Source organism: Cnephaeus nilssonii, assembly GCF_951640355.1.
Source record: "Cnephaeus nilssonii genome assembly, chromosome: 8".
Taxonomy (NCBI): domain Eukaryota; kingdom Metazoa; phylum Chordata; class Mammalia; order Chiroptera; family Vespertilionidae; genus Cnephaeus; species Cnephaeus nilssonii.
In genome coordinates, this window is record NC_137079.1 from 25,998,929 (window position 1) to 26,014,247 (window position 15,319).

General features: G+C 57.2%; 1 protein-coding gene across 1 annotated transcript; it reads right to left on the reverse strand.

The window, feature by feature from the left end:
- Positions 1 to 1,511: 1,511 nt before the first annotated feature.
- Positions 1,512 to 5,504, reverse strand: NKX6-3 (NK6 homeobox 3; the record flags this gene model as incomplete). The annotated part of the gene is made up of 3 exons (XM_079778792.1): positions 1,512 to 1,757; positions 3,101 to 3,270; positions 5,123 to 5,504. The coding sequence occupies 3 exons, from the start codon at positions 5,502 to 5,504 to the stop codon at positions 1,512 to 1,514; spliced, it is 798 nt and encodes a 265-aa protein (XP_079634918.1).
- Positions 5,505 to 15,319: the final 9,815 nt, after the last annotated feature.

The following is a 15,319-nucleotide window of genomic DNA, read 5'->3' on the forward strand; positions in this document are numbered from 1 at the left end:
TCTGGGAGGGCCCCTCGGGGCTGGCATGCCTGGGACTCCACAGCCAGTTTCACAGAAGAGTAGGAGCCACGGGGAGGTTTCTGGGACTTTTATTTTTACTCTTTATTTATATATATATTTATTTATTTATTTTAGAGAGAGAGAGGAAGGGGGGGTGAGAGAGAGAGAAGGAAAGAAACATTGATGTGAAACATCAATCAGTTGCCTCCTGCACGTGCCCCCACCAGAGATTGAACCCATAACCTGGGTATGTACCCTGACCAGGAATTGAACCTGCCACCTCTTGGTGTACAGGACGATGCTCCAACCAACTGAGCCACACCGGCTGGAGCTTTACTCTTTATTTTTTAAAAGCCAATGAGGTTGGGCAAATGCTTGGTCCCTGTTGGGCTGCATTCATCGGGTCAGCCCCACTTGCCTCCCCCGCCCTCTTCCACCTGCCGGTAGCAAAACACCACCCTGGGATGAAAAACACCACCCTGCTGGCCAGTGTCCTCCCCCGGTGCCCCAGCATCAGCTCCAGTGCCAGGCTCAGGGGGTCCAAGGAAAGGACAGGCCGTGGGTCCCCTGCAAGCCCTGGTGCACCTTCTCTGAGGCCTCGGCCTCTCCCTTCCTGGGTGGGCACCCATGCTGAGGTTCCTGCCAGCCCTACTGTCCCTCCCCTCTTTCTGGGTGGTTCCTGCATCAGCACCCAGGAAAGCCAGGTGGGTGGCTCTGGGGTGCGGCATCAGCTGCTCGGGCTCTCGTCTTCCCTCTGCCCCTGCCTACCACCTCCGTCGTTCCCAGCTGTGGGCCTTCCTGTCTCTTCCAGTCTGGGGGAATCGCCATCGAGGGCAAAAGGAGAAAGGAGGCCAGGCCTGATCCCTCCAGGGGAGTGGTCCTTGATTTGGGGTTTCACGGTGTTTCTTCTTCCCAGGGACCCACCTCCCCTCCCTGAGGTGGCTTTCCCCCAGCCTGGGTTATGTGTTTGCCTCTGGCCCCTCAAGTGCCAGGGTCTGAGGAGGGTACCATCCTGGACATGCCATCGTTTCTTCCCGGTCAGCCAGCAGCTGCCCTGGGCCCAGACCCTGGTTTCTCAGCTCCCGGGGCAGAAGGGAGCCGCCTGCGCGGGGCCAGCTGCCTTCCTGGGGGAAGTCCCACAGCTGGATCAGGGTGGTCAGTCTGGGATCCCACGGCCAGTTTCCCGGCTGCAGAGTCTGGTCATTTTTCTCTACCTGTGCACTTAGGAATCCGCAGAGCTGGCAGGGCAAGGCCTGGGCCCCCCAGAGGGGCAAGAGGCAGAGAGGGTGCAGGTCTCAGGACCAGTCTGTGGCTCCCTCTTTGCTCCCTCCTCTCTCAGCCGGGCTGGTCTTCTCCACCCCATTCTGACCCTCCTCCTCCTCCTCTCCCCCTCCCCCTCCCTCTTCCTCCGCAGCCCCGCAGGTGAGCGCGGCGCCCGCAGTCCCCTGCAGCGGGGAGGGGAGGGGGCTGCCGGCGGCCCCCTGAGATGCGGGGCGGGGGCGGGGGCGGGGTCAGACGCTGTGCGCGCCCAGGCTCAGCACCGAGAAGGCGGCGCGGTGCTTGCGGAGCAGCAGCCGGATCTTCTCGTCGTCCGAGTCGGGGTCCAGCGGCTTGTTGTACTCGTCGTCCTCGTTCTCCGAGGCCGCGCGGTCCCCGCCCGCGCCCGCGCCCGCGCCGCCGGGGGCCCGGGGCGTGGAGGACGAGGGCTCCAGGGCGCTCTTCTTCCGCCACTTGGTCCTTCGGTTCTGGAACCACACCTGGGGCGAGAGAGACTCCGGGGATCACACTCAGCACGCACCGCCCCTTGGCGGAGGGGCTCCACTCGGTGGCAGGTACACGCAGTCCTCATTGTTATAGTAAATAAATGGCTTACTAGTAGAGTGGGCTGTAGTGTTCACACGAGTTATTTTAGGGGGCAATAAAGAAATAAGCATTGTGAGTGCAGCAGCCCTTTAGGCTGAGCTGTCCCCCTCCCCGGGGTTTGGGTGGAAGATGCGGGGACAGCGGGGTGGGGAGGGTGTAGCCAGTGAGGGCACGTCAGCAGGTGCTCGAGAGTCACCCCTTCTTTTAGCTCCACAGTCCCTCACTGACCTTCATTAACAATTTCCCCTTAGTTATAAAAAGAATAGAGTCTCCATGCCTGAGGTAGTTGAAGAGTAAAGCACCTAAAGCAGAGAAATATGTAAGAGAGCCACATCGTTTCGTTCCTCTTAGATGCGCAGCTTTCTCTCCAGCAGAGTTAATACTGGGCTGGCAGGAGGCTGCCGAGGCCGGTGCCTGCAGATCCAGGGCCCTGAGCAGAGCCCAGGACCGTCCTGAGGCCCCACCTTCCCCTGCACTTCCTTTACCCTTAAGCCTGTCCCCAGGCACAGAGCCGGGCAGTCCCAGCACCGCTCAAAGCGTTCTTTGGTGCCCCGATCTAGCATGGAAGTTACCCGAGCAGCCTCAGGAGGCAAAAGCCCTTACAGATCTCAGGCTCCCTGGTGTCTCTGGGCATGAGCGTGACCCTTGCATGGGTCTTCCAGGCTCCCTACATCTGGCGTGGCATCCGGACTTGACCAAACTTGGCTTCCTCTGCCGGCTGATAGAACAAGCCTGAATCCAGTCGGAATGTAGCCCGGAGGCTGACTCCTGATGTGGGGCAGAGGCTGCCACCAGCTCTCGAAATTTCCGGCCCAGATGGTGCAGAGGAGAGGAAAGCGTGAGGCTGAGTCCCACAGATCTGGGTTTGACTCCCATGTCTGCACTCACCCCCCCACCCCCCCGGGTGACCTTGAGTGAGGCTCAGCTCAGACTGTTTTTTATCTGTAAAATGGGTAGTCATACCCATCTCAAGGTGGCTGTGAGGGTCAAATGAGCTGCTACAAATAAAGCTTTCAAAACTGGGCCCAGTCTTGACAGCCATTTTGTGGTTAAGGTAATTATCTCCATCTCTAGGGCTGGGTGGGCAGGCAGTGCCCAAACAGCAGCAGGCCCCTCGCTGAGAGCTGGGAGTTGCGGGGAGGGCAAGGACGCATCCTGTCCTTCGTGCTCCTCTCTGCTAGCAGTCACCTTCCCCCCACCCCCACCCCCCCCCCCCCCCCCCCCCGCACACACTCACCTTGACCTGTGACTCGGTCATCCCCAGGGAGTATGCCAGCCTGGCCCTCTCAGGGCCAGCCAGGTACTTGGTCTGCTCAAAGGTCTTCTCCAGGGCAAAGATCTGGTGCCCCGTGAAGGTGGGCCGAGTGTGCTTTTTCTTGTGGATGCCGTCACTCAGGGGGTCAGGGGCTGGCAGGAGGAAGGACAAGTGCGGTGAGCAGGGTGAGTGGGGTGCCTGCCCTGTGTCTCCCCCACCTACAGAGAAGCCACTGAAGTTGGGGGTGGGTGGGTGGGTTATGACACCTCTCACATGAGCAGCATTCCTGACATCCTGATGACAGTGACTGTGACCTCTGCCATGTCCGGACGGGCAGACACCTGTTGGAAAGGCACCTGCCCCAGGTTACAGCTACTTAGAGACAGAGGGGGCTGAGGGCCTGCCATGGGCCATACCTGTGTTTAATGTGCTTACTCAGCGATGCTGCCCTCCCCCCTGAGGCAAGAGGCGTTTCCCCTCCATCTCAGGGACACCAAGGAAGGGATTAGGCACCGTCCACCAACAATCAGGGCCGAGGGGCCTGAGAATTCCTCCCCTCCTGACTTCCTTGTTCTTGGGATCCTATTTTCCAGGTCTCCAGAGACCAGAGCCTTAAGCCCCAAGTTACTGCTCTCCCCTGTCCCCGGGCCTGGGAGTCATCCACACCGGAGAGTGTGGACACAGAGGCTCCAGACCTGACCCTCCACCCCACCAAGGCAGCCTGCTAGGAAGGAGCGGGGCCGGAGGGGCTGCAGGCCCCAGAATAAGCAGAGCGCCCACCTGTCGGGCCTTGTTCAGTGCAGCCTGATGGCCCACGTCCTGCCTCCTCATGCTACCGGTGGGGAAACTGAGGCACGGGAAGGGGAAGAGACCTCTCTCCCTTGGTTCATTCAACCACTGACCTTCTTAGAGGTTTCCTGTGTGTGGATGTGCACCAGGATGGAAGAACAGGAGGGTGGGGCATGTGTGTGTTGGGCGTGGGGAGGAAGATGGAGATGAGCGGGAAGGCTGCCTGAAGCCTAAAGCACCCCCCAAACTAGGTTATAAAATACGTTTCAAGAGACGGGGTCTTCACCCCCAGGAACCCGCTGTCCCAGGTTGGGTGAGGGGTGGTCTGCCAGGCAGTGTGGCCGCGGGGAGCAGTGCAGCAGAGGGAAGGAGCTGGTTTCCGGTTTCCCCGGCTGGGACCCATTGCGGCGGGCGGCCCTGTGTGCACACGGGCGCGGAGGCAGGGCCTTCGCGGCATGGGATGGTTCTGGCAGCCACTGTCACCTCCCTGCCTCCCGGGTGAGCCTCACCTGTCTGTGCATATCCTGCCCCCTCCTCCGGCCGGTTTTTTGGAAGTGGGTTCGGGGATGGGTAGGGGGAGGAGAGCCCCCACCACAGCTACAGGGAGTCCGACCTGGCTCAGCAGCTGCCCCTGGGGGCTGGGCAGTTGTCGCTGTGCTATTGACATAACCCTTGAGGAGGATGGTAGGAAACAGCCCCCTAGATCGCAGGTGGGCTGCCGTGGGGTCACTGCACCCTGTGTCCCTGGATGGAGCCAGGCAGGAGAGGGCTGTCTGGGAAGACGATGCTGAGGCAGCTGCCCCTCACCGAGCACAGCATTGTCTGCTGTGGATGAAGACGTGGGGACGCGGTTTCTGGGTGGGAGAAGTAAGGTGAGCTGCCAGCGGGACCCTGTGCCGGGTGGGTGTGGGCCATGTGGTCTTCCCCAGACCCAGAGACCCCAGTTCCCTGGGAGGGCAGCCGAGGTGGCAGCTGGGAAGGGTGGGGATCGGCAGGAAGACGCCCTGTCCAAGCAAGGTGGAGGGGAGAATCGTGGGACGTGGAGGGGAGAATTGCGCCCTGCACCCAGCTGAGAGATGGGTCCGGTGTCTGGGCTTCTGCGTTGGGCTGTCTGATGGCCACTGAGGAGAAGTGGGCGGTGGGGGTGGGCCCACTGTGAGTGTCCCCTTAGGACACCTCCTCCCCCCCGCCCCCCCCCCCCCCCATCATACTCACTGTTGCTGCACTGCCGCCCGCCTCGCCAGTCCTGGCCCGTGTCCGCCCAGCAGTTCCGGGTCCGGGTGGGGTACTCGTTCCCAGCCTTGGAAAAATTCCCCACCTGGGGGCCATAGTAGACGCCCTGGGAGCCCAGTCCCCCGAAGCCCGCCACGTGGGGGTAGCCGGAGAGCAGGCTGCTGTTCGGCGTGGCCACGGGCCTGCTCAGGATGTCTGTGATGCCGTGCGGGGTCCCGGCGGCCAGCTGCGGGCCCAGCCCCGGGGGGCTGAGCTTGTAGAAGGAGTTCTGCACCGAGTACTGGCACACGGGGGCCTTCATCTCCGAGAACTGAGCCAGCGGCGCGTTGTTCAGCAGGAACGTCCCTTGCAGGTTGGACTCCATGTTCCCTGGGTCAGGGCCAGGGGAGGCAAGAAGCCCCGATCCAGGCTCCTAAACCCTGAGACCCCGAGATCTGGCCCAGAATCCCATGGTAGGTTCTGAGGGTCAAAAGCGGCCCCGGATCCCAACCGCCTTCCCGCCTAAGGCATCGGCCCAGCCGCTGCCCAGGGACTGTCACCCACGTCACCTGCTCGGAAGTGAGGTGCCCCGGGCCAGGTGAGAGCCTTGCCCGCACCCCTTCCCTCTCAGCCTGCCAGGCCTGGAGAAAGGCGGTTCCCCACGCCTCAGCTCAGACCCCTCCTCTGCCTCTGAGTCGGGGGACCCTTCCTGAGAAGTTTTAAGTTCAGAGAAGCCACATTTCCCTGATAAAGATAGGGCCCATTAGAATACAGACCAGAGACTGGCTGAGCCGCGCCAGCCGCGTCGCCATTGGTTGAAATCCACATGGGCCTCACATTGGCTTTTCCTAGACAAATTGCACTTTGAAAGATTGACTGTAAAATCAGCCAGTGTGTGTGTGTGTGTGTGTGTGTGTGTGTGTGTGTGTGTGTGTCTGAGAGAGAGAGAGAGAGAGAGAGAGAGAGAGAGAGAGAGAGAGAGCGCTCTCTGAAGGCTCTGTTCATTCTCAGAGGGTCCACCTGCTCCTGGTCCCCAAGTCCAGCATCTAGGAAAAGGTGGGTGGGTGGGGGCCTGGAGGCTCCTGAGGCAGCTGCTGGCTGTCAGTCTCAGTTCTTGCAGCTGCTCTCCTGAAGGCCAGGAGGCCCCGTGCAGGGGTCGCCGTCCTGAGGTGCTCGGTCAGGCCCCTGTGTGCCGATGCCCGCGCCTCCGTGGGAGTGTGCAGTCTGGGCGTGGATGCCTGTTTCCCTCCTCCGTGCTGGGATGGGTAAGTGGGGAGGCTGGGCTTTCGGGAGGGGAATGCGGATCCCTGTGGCTGGCCTGGGAGCCCGGGGGTGGGAGTCTGCCAGGCAGAGGGGCAGCTCTGGGCATGCTGGGTGTGTGCTCTTCCTGCCTCTGCTCTCCGGGCAGCCTTCCCTGATCACCTCTGTCGTCCCTTCCTCCTCCACCGAGGACTCATTTGTGCCTGTGCTGGGGCAGCTGCCATATTCTGCCTGGCTTGGCACCTGGGTTGGGAATCTTTGTGGGCCGAGAAGCTGTTGATTGAGCAGTGGGTCCCTGTGCCGGGCACTTGGTTGGCGCTCAGTGTATTTTTTGTGGATAAAACTAGATTGGATCACAGAGCACCTACATGCCCCCCCCCCCCACCCAATACATTTTTACAACCTACCAGGCTTTTCTGGGGCTCTCATTGTACGAACAGGGAAACAGCAGTGAATAACTTGGGTTATTTCTGTACGGGGCAGCATCCTTTCTTGAAGTGCTTGTTTTTGTTCATGGAAATCAGCATGCTGCTAGTCTGAACAGACCAAACGACAGGAAAAAGAGTGACTCCTGGACAGGTGGACTTCTGTCCCCCCTCTGCCTGGCCCCCAGGCCTGTCCTGGCCGGCTGTGGGCTCCTTGCTCTCACTCCCACAGGCGTGCTTTGGCCTGTGGGAGGCCAGAGTGCCCTTTTGCCAGAAGTGGTTTCCAGCGGGAGGCCGAGGACCCAGGAGTCAGGGGGCTCCCTCTCGCTCAGAGCCCAACTCCCTTCGCTGCTTGCGGTGGAGCTGGTCTCTGAGCCACGCTCTCTCTACCATAACTTAGAGCAAGAAAGGCCTCAGAAAGGCTGTGCGTGGAGACTGTTTTTCTAGAAGTTTGGTTTAAAAACAAGAAAACAGGTTCTAATCCAGCTGAGTGGGCTGTGCTACCAAGCTGCTATTTTAGGAAACTTAGTTCCAAATCCCAGTGTTGCCCCGAGCCCCACCCGGGCCGTTGAACCTGAGCCTTTGAAAACCCGCTGTGCCATGCGGTTGCACAGGCCTGGCTGGCCCCGTGGTCGGGGTGGCTTTTCTGATGCTGAGAGAGAAGCTTCAGCGTGAGGGCTGGGAGGGAATTCCTAGGAACCTGCCACCGTGACTTTGTCACCGGCAACGATGGGAACTTCTGGGAAAGAAAAGCTGCAGTGCGTGATGTGGTTCTTATTTAATGTCAGCTTGACAAAGGCATTCATGTTCCGGGATCCCAGGATGACACACAAGCCCTTAATCCCTTCTCCCATTTGACAGGAAAGAAAACTGAGGCCAGCTTGATGGCCAGCCTTGCATGCAGTGTGAGGAACTAATTGTTAGGAACAGGGTGCTTTTCCCAAAAGTTCTTCAGCTTGGAATGGCATTGAGTGCAGGAGCCAGACGCCTTCACAGGGGGCACCGGGGGCTCCCCCTGAGTGTATGCCGGCCACGGGCTCCTCCATGTACCCTGGTGGTTTGTGATGCCCCCCTCCACCTTGGACGAGCCCCCATCTTGCAGTCATCAGGTGGGTCAGAAATCTGTTCCACCATCTCAGGGGTTGGGGAGCTGCTCCCAGAGTGGGCGGCCCTGATTAAGGGGGGCCGTCCGGGTTTCTGGAAGCTGGGCACCTCCTTGGGGTGCAGGCCACCCTGCTGACTGATCCACCCTCAGGCTTCACTCCTGCCTCAGGCCCTCAACCCCACCCCCCCACCCCCAAGGATGAACCGAGAAGGACAGATGGAGCCGTGTGCCATGAGTCAATTTCTTTATTAATTTTGACATTTGTTCAGCTGGTGTAGGGAGAATGGTCTATACATCATAGTGGGCGGGGGGAATTCCCTCCCGATTACAGAGCATGTGGGAGAGAGTCAAGAAAAGATTTATTTTCATAACAATTAGAAAAATCAAGGTGATTCCAAAACTTCTAAAAAGCGTCTAATGTGCAGACTGCAGCATTCTCTAGGCATCGTGTGGAGACCCCGAACTCCTCCCCTAACAGCTCCTATTAGCAACCAGAGCGGGCAGCCATGCCGCCAGGGCCGGCCCGGGGCCAAGCAGCCAAGCCGTACAGAGCAGAAGGTGCCAAAGCGGAGGCCGGGCCGGGCCGCAGGCTCTGCGGGCGCTGCTGGGGCTCTGCGGGCGCTGCTGGGGCGGCGGCGGCGGCGGGGGGGCAGGAAGGGACGGGACGGGACGGGGCGGCGCCTGTCTTCCCGGGGCCAAGCGGCCCGCCCCGCCCCGCCGCCGCGGAGCAGCCCCGCGCTCCTGCCCCGCAAGGCAGGCGGGCGCTGCGCTTGCTGGGGCGCAGCCCTGGGGGCCTGAGGCCGCCAGCTCCGCCGTCCTCTCCCGGGCTGGCCCCTCTGAAAGCAAAAAAACGAAACCGCGGGGACCAACAGCAGCGCCTGGGCCGGGCCGGCGGGGTTCCCTACTCAGCCCGGCCGCCCCGCTGCCCTGCTGCGCCAGGACCTGCGGGGCTGGTGGCACCGGGGCGGTGGGGGCTCTGACGCCGCGGGGGCTTCTGTGCTACTTGGACAGTGTGACTGTGTTCTGAGGACGCGCCAGGAGAGCGGCAGGGAGGAAGGTGCCTGGCCACCCGCGAACAGTGGCTCTGGGGCGGCCAGCAGCGCCTGCCCCTCTCTCTCTCTGGCCCTGGAGGGCGCCCGCCGCGCAGGACGGGGCCGGTTTGTGCTGATTTGGGCCTCCCTCTGCCAGAGGCTCGAATGTAACTTTAAGGCTCTTCCCTGGTGGCACCGAGGCAAGGAACAGCCAGCTGTCTGTTTCCTTCCTGCCCTGCCCTGCCCTGCCCTGCCCGGAGGCCTGGCCTAGGGGGGTCTCCTTCCTAGCCCCAGGCCTCCCGGTGGTCAGCTCTCTCCTCCTCCGGCTGGCCCTCCCGGGGCATGGGGTCAGGAGTGGGGCCCCTCACCCTCCTCTCCAGGTGGGCAGAGGGGCTTGGTCAGAGTGGGGATACTGAGGCTGTCAGCCTAGGCTCCCCCCATCCCGCCGGCTGCCTGGACTTAGAGCACCGAGTTCGCTCTGGGAGACCTTGCGGGTGGCTGACTTCTGAGAACCCACAGATCCATTCCCTAGCCCTACTCCCTCTTTCGCGGGGACAGGCTGTGGCTCCTCCCGCAGCCCGGAGAAGCCCCAGAGCTGAGCTGTCAGTGCTGTGCACACACCGCTAAAGTGTTTCTATTGGTTTGCATAGTATTTATTATTTTTCATATACACAAGGCTGATTACTGTACAGTTTACACTTTGAACACGGACTATGATATAAGTGCTTGAAGATATAGAAAACCTCTTCTCTAGTGAACATGCTGGTGCAATCCTGGGACAGCCACCAACGGAGAGCCAAGACCCTTTCAGACGGGGCACTGGCTCCCTGTGCGCCCTACAGCTACGCCTGGGGTCCTCACCTCAGGTTCTTAAGTCCCTGACACAAGGAACCCCAAATGCACTCCAAAGGTAATGATTTTCCATTGGAAGATGATTAATACTGAAACTGGCAGAGAGAGAGAAAGAGAGAGAGAGAGAGAGAGAGAGAGAGAGAGAGAGAGAGAGAGAGAGAGAGAGAGAGAGAGGCAACATAAAAAAATTCCAGTTTATCCACAGGAGATTCTATACAGCTTCAGACATCACAGTAAAATCTGTGTGTACACTGAGTAGAGGGGAGAGGTGCCTCTGTGTGTCTGTGTGTGTCCTTAATGTCATGTAGAGAGTTCTGGGGGGTAACAGTCCACTGGGGAGAGGGAGGGGCTGTCACAAATGGAATGGGGGGTACGTGTGGGTAGGGAAGACTGGCAGATGAGGACATGGGATTAAGGTGCTGAACTGATTTCATGCCTAGTTCTCTTTTTTTTTTACCCTTTCCAGGAAGCCCATATAGATTTCTTACAGATATTGAAAAAATAAGTACCCTGTAACAAGTCAAAATGAAAATGATTTAAAAAAATATATCATCCCCAGCCACAAAGAGCCCTTGTTCACTTCTGCGTTCGTGTGCTCTCTTGCGCTTGCTTTCTATCCCTCTCTCTCCGCACCCCCCACCCCCCCTTCTTGCTGCTTTTGTCCTGATTCCCAACAGAACAGAGATCGGTTGTCGCTAGAGGCAGGATTGAGGACTGTAGGTCATGCGTCTACAGTCAGTCGTTCATGCGAATAGGAGACTAGAGGAAGTCCCTTACGGAGATCATGCCGTTAGCCTAGAGGAACGTGTGCGCAGTTGTGCTGCCCTCCGGTCCAGCTCTCCTCCTGTGTGCATGGCAGAGTGTGTGGAGTTCAAGGGTTGGGTGTCGAGGTGTGATCCTAAGGGACACAAAGAGAGAAGGAGACACTTAGAATTTAAAGGCGCAACTCCCAGCAAAAAAAACCCCAAATACTGAGTTTTGTGCTGGCTGCTCAGGCAGGGTCTGATTCAGGAAAAGCAGCCTCCCCAAGCAAGGCGATGAGCAGAAAGGTGTTGAGCTCGAAGCCCCTGACCTTCCTGAAATACCAGCCACACTTCCTCCACCCCCCAACCCAGAGGCTGCCTCTCAGAGGTGGCTGACCTGGCCTATACTAGTTCCCTGCCCAGTGGATGATCCCTCCCATACAAAACCCTCCCCTGTGGGTGCTCAGAGCCTCAGAGAGGAGGCAGGAGGCTCTCATGCCTATGCAGTCACCTGGGGGAGAAATGAGTAGATCTTGTACCTATGAAAGGGGCCATGATCACGAGCCAGGGCTTGTGCCGCGAGGGGCTAAGCTAGGCAGTGGTACCTACTTTTTCAGTTCAGGTTAGCCAACATGCATCGATATCTGCTATGTGCCATCCCCGGGATCCCGGAGATGGAGTAGACAAGATTACGGCTATCAGAGACAGCAGTGCCTCTTGGGCTCTGGTCCACAGCTCTTACTGTCAAGGGCCTCTAGCTCCTCTCCCCATGCCCTGTGGATGGACAACCTCTCTGTGGCCATGGGATCGTTGGAAGACAGGTGCAGGCTCCCTAAGATACCGGTATTGTGCATCAGGCCAGAAGACAGCACTTCGCCTGCAGCATCCGTTCCACATTCTGCAGCCTGGGATTCACAGCAAGACCCCACTCCTGCCACCCCACAGTGCCTCACCCCCCAACCTGGGGTGAAACTCTTGTTTCCCAGACCAGGCACGCGGGATTGTATGCAGGGACCTTGGGATGGACGAGGAAAAGGAGGGCTTAAATAAAGAGGAGCTGCCAATCTCCTGGGTGGCGCGGGAAAGTGACACAGGAACGCAGAACCCCATTCTGTCCCCACGCAGAGCTGTCTGGGGCCCTATGGGTGACGGGGTTGGGGAGGAAGCTGGAGGTGACCAAGGTGAACTCACTCCGAATGGTTCTCCAGGAATGGGAGGGTGGTGGTAAGTTCCTTGCCAGAGGCCTTCTACTGCTGTGGCTTGAAGGAGCCGTCACCCTGGAGGGCAAGACTCTTCCGTCATAGTATCCTGCCTTACAAGCCCCCAGGGCCCGCCTGCTGCCTGCCTTTGTCCGTGGCTCTCCCGGCAAGGGTACTATGCACTCTCCTCTCCCCTAAAGTGCTGCCCACCGCCCTCAAGACCTCTCTTCCACAAAGCCTTCCTGGTGACTCCGGCTCACTGTTGTTTCTCCCCTCACAACCCTGGAAACTTCCCTCCTGTCACTACCTTTATTTAGCGCGATCACACAGCGCAGTGGTTAAGAGCATGAACTCTGGAGCCAGATTGCCTGAGGTTCATGTCCTGTCTCAGCCGATTTCCTGCTGTGTGACATTGGTCAGGTTACTTACGCTCTCTATAACTCAGTGTCCTCTGCTGGAGAACACGGGCAATAAGAAGACGCACCTCACCCAGGCTCGTTTGGCTCAGTGGGTAGGGTGTTGGCCTGCAGACTGAGGGGTCCAGGGTTCGATTCTGGTCAAGGGCACGTACCTCAGTTGCAGGCTCAATACCCTGCCCTGGGCCCTGGTTGGGGCACGTGAGATAGGCAATCAATTGATGTGTCTCTCTCACATCGATGTTTCTCTCTCTCCCCGCCACTTCCCTTCCACGCTCTTAAAAAAAAAAAATCAATGGGAAAATATCCTCAAATGAAGATTAACAGAAGAAGAAGAACAACAACAACAACAACAACCTCATTAGATTATTATGATGTTTAGAAGAACTAAAGGTATATACTAGGTAAAGTGCTTCGGACAGTAAATGGTATGTGAATGAAACTACAAATGGACTCTCCGGAAATGCTATCGTCATTCCCTTTTCCTGTCTGCATTCTTCCCCTGACTGCGGTACAAATTCTCTGAGGGCAACAGCGGGCCTTACCCTTCCTGGTGGTCCCCCAACCGCCTACCCCCGTGGTGGGCAAACTGCGGTTCACGAGCCACATGCGGCTCTTTGGCCCCTTGAATGTGGCTCTTCCACAAAATACCACGGCCTGGGCGAGTCTATTTTGAAGAAGTGGCGTTAGAAGAAGTTTAAGTTTAAAAAATGTGGCTCTCAAAATTAATTTCAACCGTTGTACTGTTGATATTTGGCTCTGTTGACTAATGAGTTTGCCGACCACTGGCCTAGCCCAGTGCTAAGCATGCCTCGAATGAGAGACCTTATGAAATCTTGAGTCTGGGGAAGTCAGGCTACAATCTCTCACCCGCTTTTCTGCCCAGGCAGAGAGCAGAAGAGTTCATTCTGTGGTGACTGCTCATTTCATCTGTGGGTAAACTGAGACTCCCGAGGCGCGGACAGGTCCAGTGGGAGCGCCCAGGCAGCAGCAGGGGGAGGGGCAGAATGCAAGCCTCCTGGCTGCGCCCAGTATTCTTCCTCAGTCCTGCACCCCTTCTCCTGGGGGCCCCTCGAGAAAGGTCTTACCCTGTACGGAGCCCGCCAAGCGCAGTGGCTGCACTGGTCAGGTTCTTTTCCTCAGTGCGGCTCTCTGTGCTGTCCCACCTGTTCCCACCCCCTACTCAGTGTCTGTGGCTCTCTCCTCTCTCCCCAGCCCAGACTTCAATACGCCTGCAACATCCCGGAGTGAGGGCGGACTGTAACTTAAAACAGCCAAATAAAGCACGACCCCTTGCCTCCCTGCCCCTTCCCATTGAGATGATTACGTTTCAAACCTACTAAAATATTCTGTCAGAGCCAACACAAGTCTTGCAACCCTACTGTTTGAATAGAAGGTGTCTCTTAAAAAGGAAACAAAACAAACAAAACACCCAGCAGCCTTTTCAGGCCGCAGCTTTCAGCTTTCCAAGTCCCAGAAGGCAGAGCCAGATAGGTGCAGAGGACTGCCAGGATCCGGGGCTCTGTCCCAGCTCTGCCCACAGCCCTCCAGCTGCCCAGCTCCATGCTGTCGTTCTAACAGCTCGGACACCCTTTTTCTTGGCCCTGAATACTTGGGCACAAAGCAAAACTCACCAGCTGCTACAGTCTGCCCCAAACAATCAGGCCTGACTGAACAGCAATTGTCTAACTTCTTAAAAACTACCCGAAAGCTCCCCTCCCCGACCTGCCAGGCCTTACATGCAAGCTTCTTCCCAAGGTGGGAGTGACCGTGGGGACATCAGAAGGGGCGGTTGTGGTCTGCTCGGTCCTCACGGGGGTTGGGTGTTCTGCCTTTTGGGGGTGTTCCACATCTGGGAACCAACTCCAACCATCATTCCTTTCAGCTCACCTTTTAACTCTAAAGTCTACAACTGTGCCACATCACCTCTAGGAGGCTTGTAAGGGAAAACCAAAACCAGCCATCATAACCCACTCTTCCATATGCATGTAAAAATCACTTGAGCTGATGCAGAAGCTGAGTCCTAGAACTTTAATCCAGGGGGTCTGGGCAAGGACCAGGAGTCCGCATTGTAGCCAGACTCTCAGATGACCGAGTTGCAGGGATGCAGATAACACTTTGAGAAACAGCGGATTAGAACTTACACTTCACAAAGCCCTTTCACAAACATAAACTCATAAGTCACCCTCCCTGTAAGGGGGATATCTGTGCCATTGTCATTTTCTGACCAAGGAACCCAAGGCTTTGAAAGATCAGCCGACTTGTCCAGGTCAGACTACAAATAAGATCTGTGACTGATTAAGCGCTAGAATACAGATGTTCTCCTTTACCCTTCACAACCTGTAAATCTGAGGAGCCAGGCCTCAATCTAGACCCAAGCCCCAGCTTTCACCCTCTTTGAAATATATGCATCGGTTCTCGTTACCTGCAGTAATGGTCTACATAATTGGCCACGAACACTGGATTAGTCAGTACTGAACCACTGCTCCTGAGGAAAATACAGCGTCAGGCTCCTGCCAGCCTCTGTTCACAATATTTTTGTCAACCAGTGAATACGTAACCTTGTGCGATGTGTGTTTTTGTTTGAAGACACCTTCTTTAATGTATATCATTGGCTCATTCACATTGAACGCCTGGCCAACAGTGCTCTAACTCACGCTTGCATGAAACTCATGGAACACATGTATTCTTCCCATAAGGCACGTCACAGCCTCCCTCACGCAGGAACACTAGACAGCTCTGCGGCACTAGTCTTAGAGGCCATCTCATTTTATTTTTAAAAATATATATATTTTTATTTCAGAGAGGAAGGGAGAGGGAGAGAGAGATAGAAACACCAATGATGAGAGAGAATCATTGGCTGCCTCCTGCATGCCCCCTACTGGGGATTGAGCCCACAACCGGGCATGTGCCCTGACTGGGAATTGAACCGTGACCTTCTGGTTCATAGGTCAACGCTCAACCACCAAGCTACACTGGCTGGGCTTGGAGGCCATTTTAGACAGTTAAATCACAAACAGATAGCCCCAAAATACAAAAAACAAAACAAACAAACAAAAAAATCAGCCAGTGGCATTAAATTCACTACAAAAAAGACACTTGCTTATATATGGTATGAGAGCTGAAACCAGAGGGCCACCTCGTTTGACTTCAGCTGGAAACTGACTCA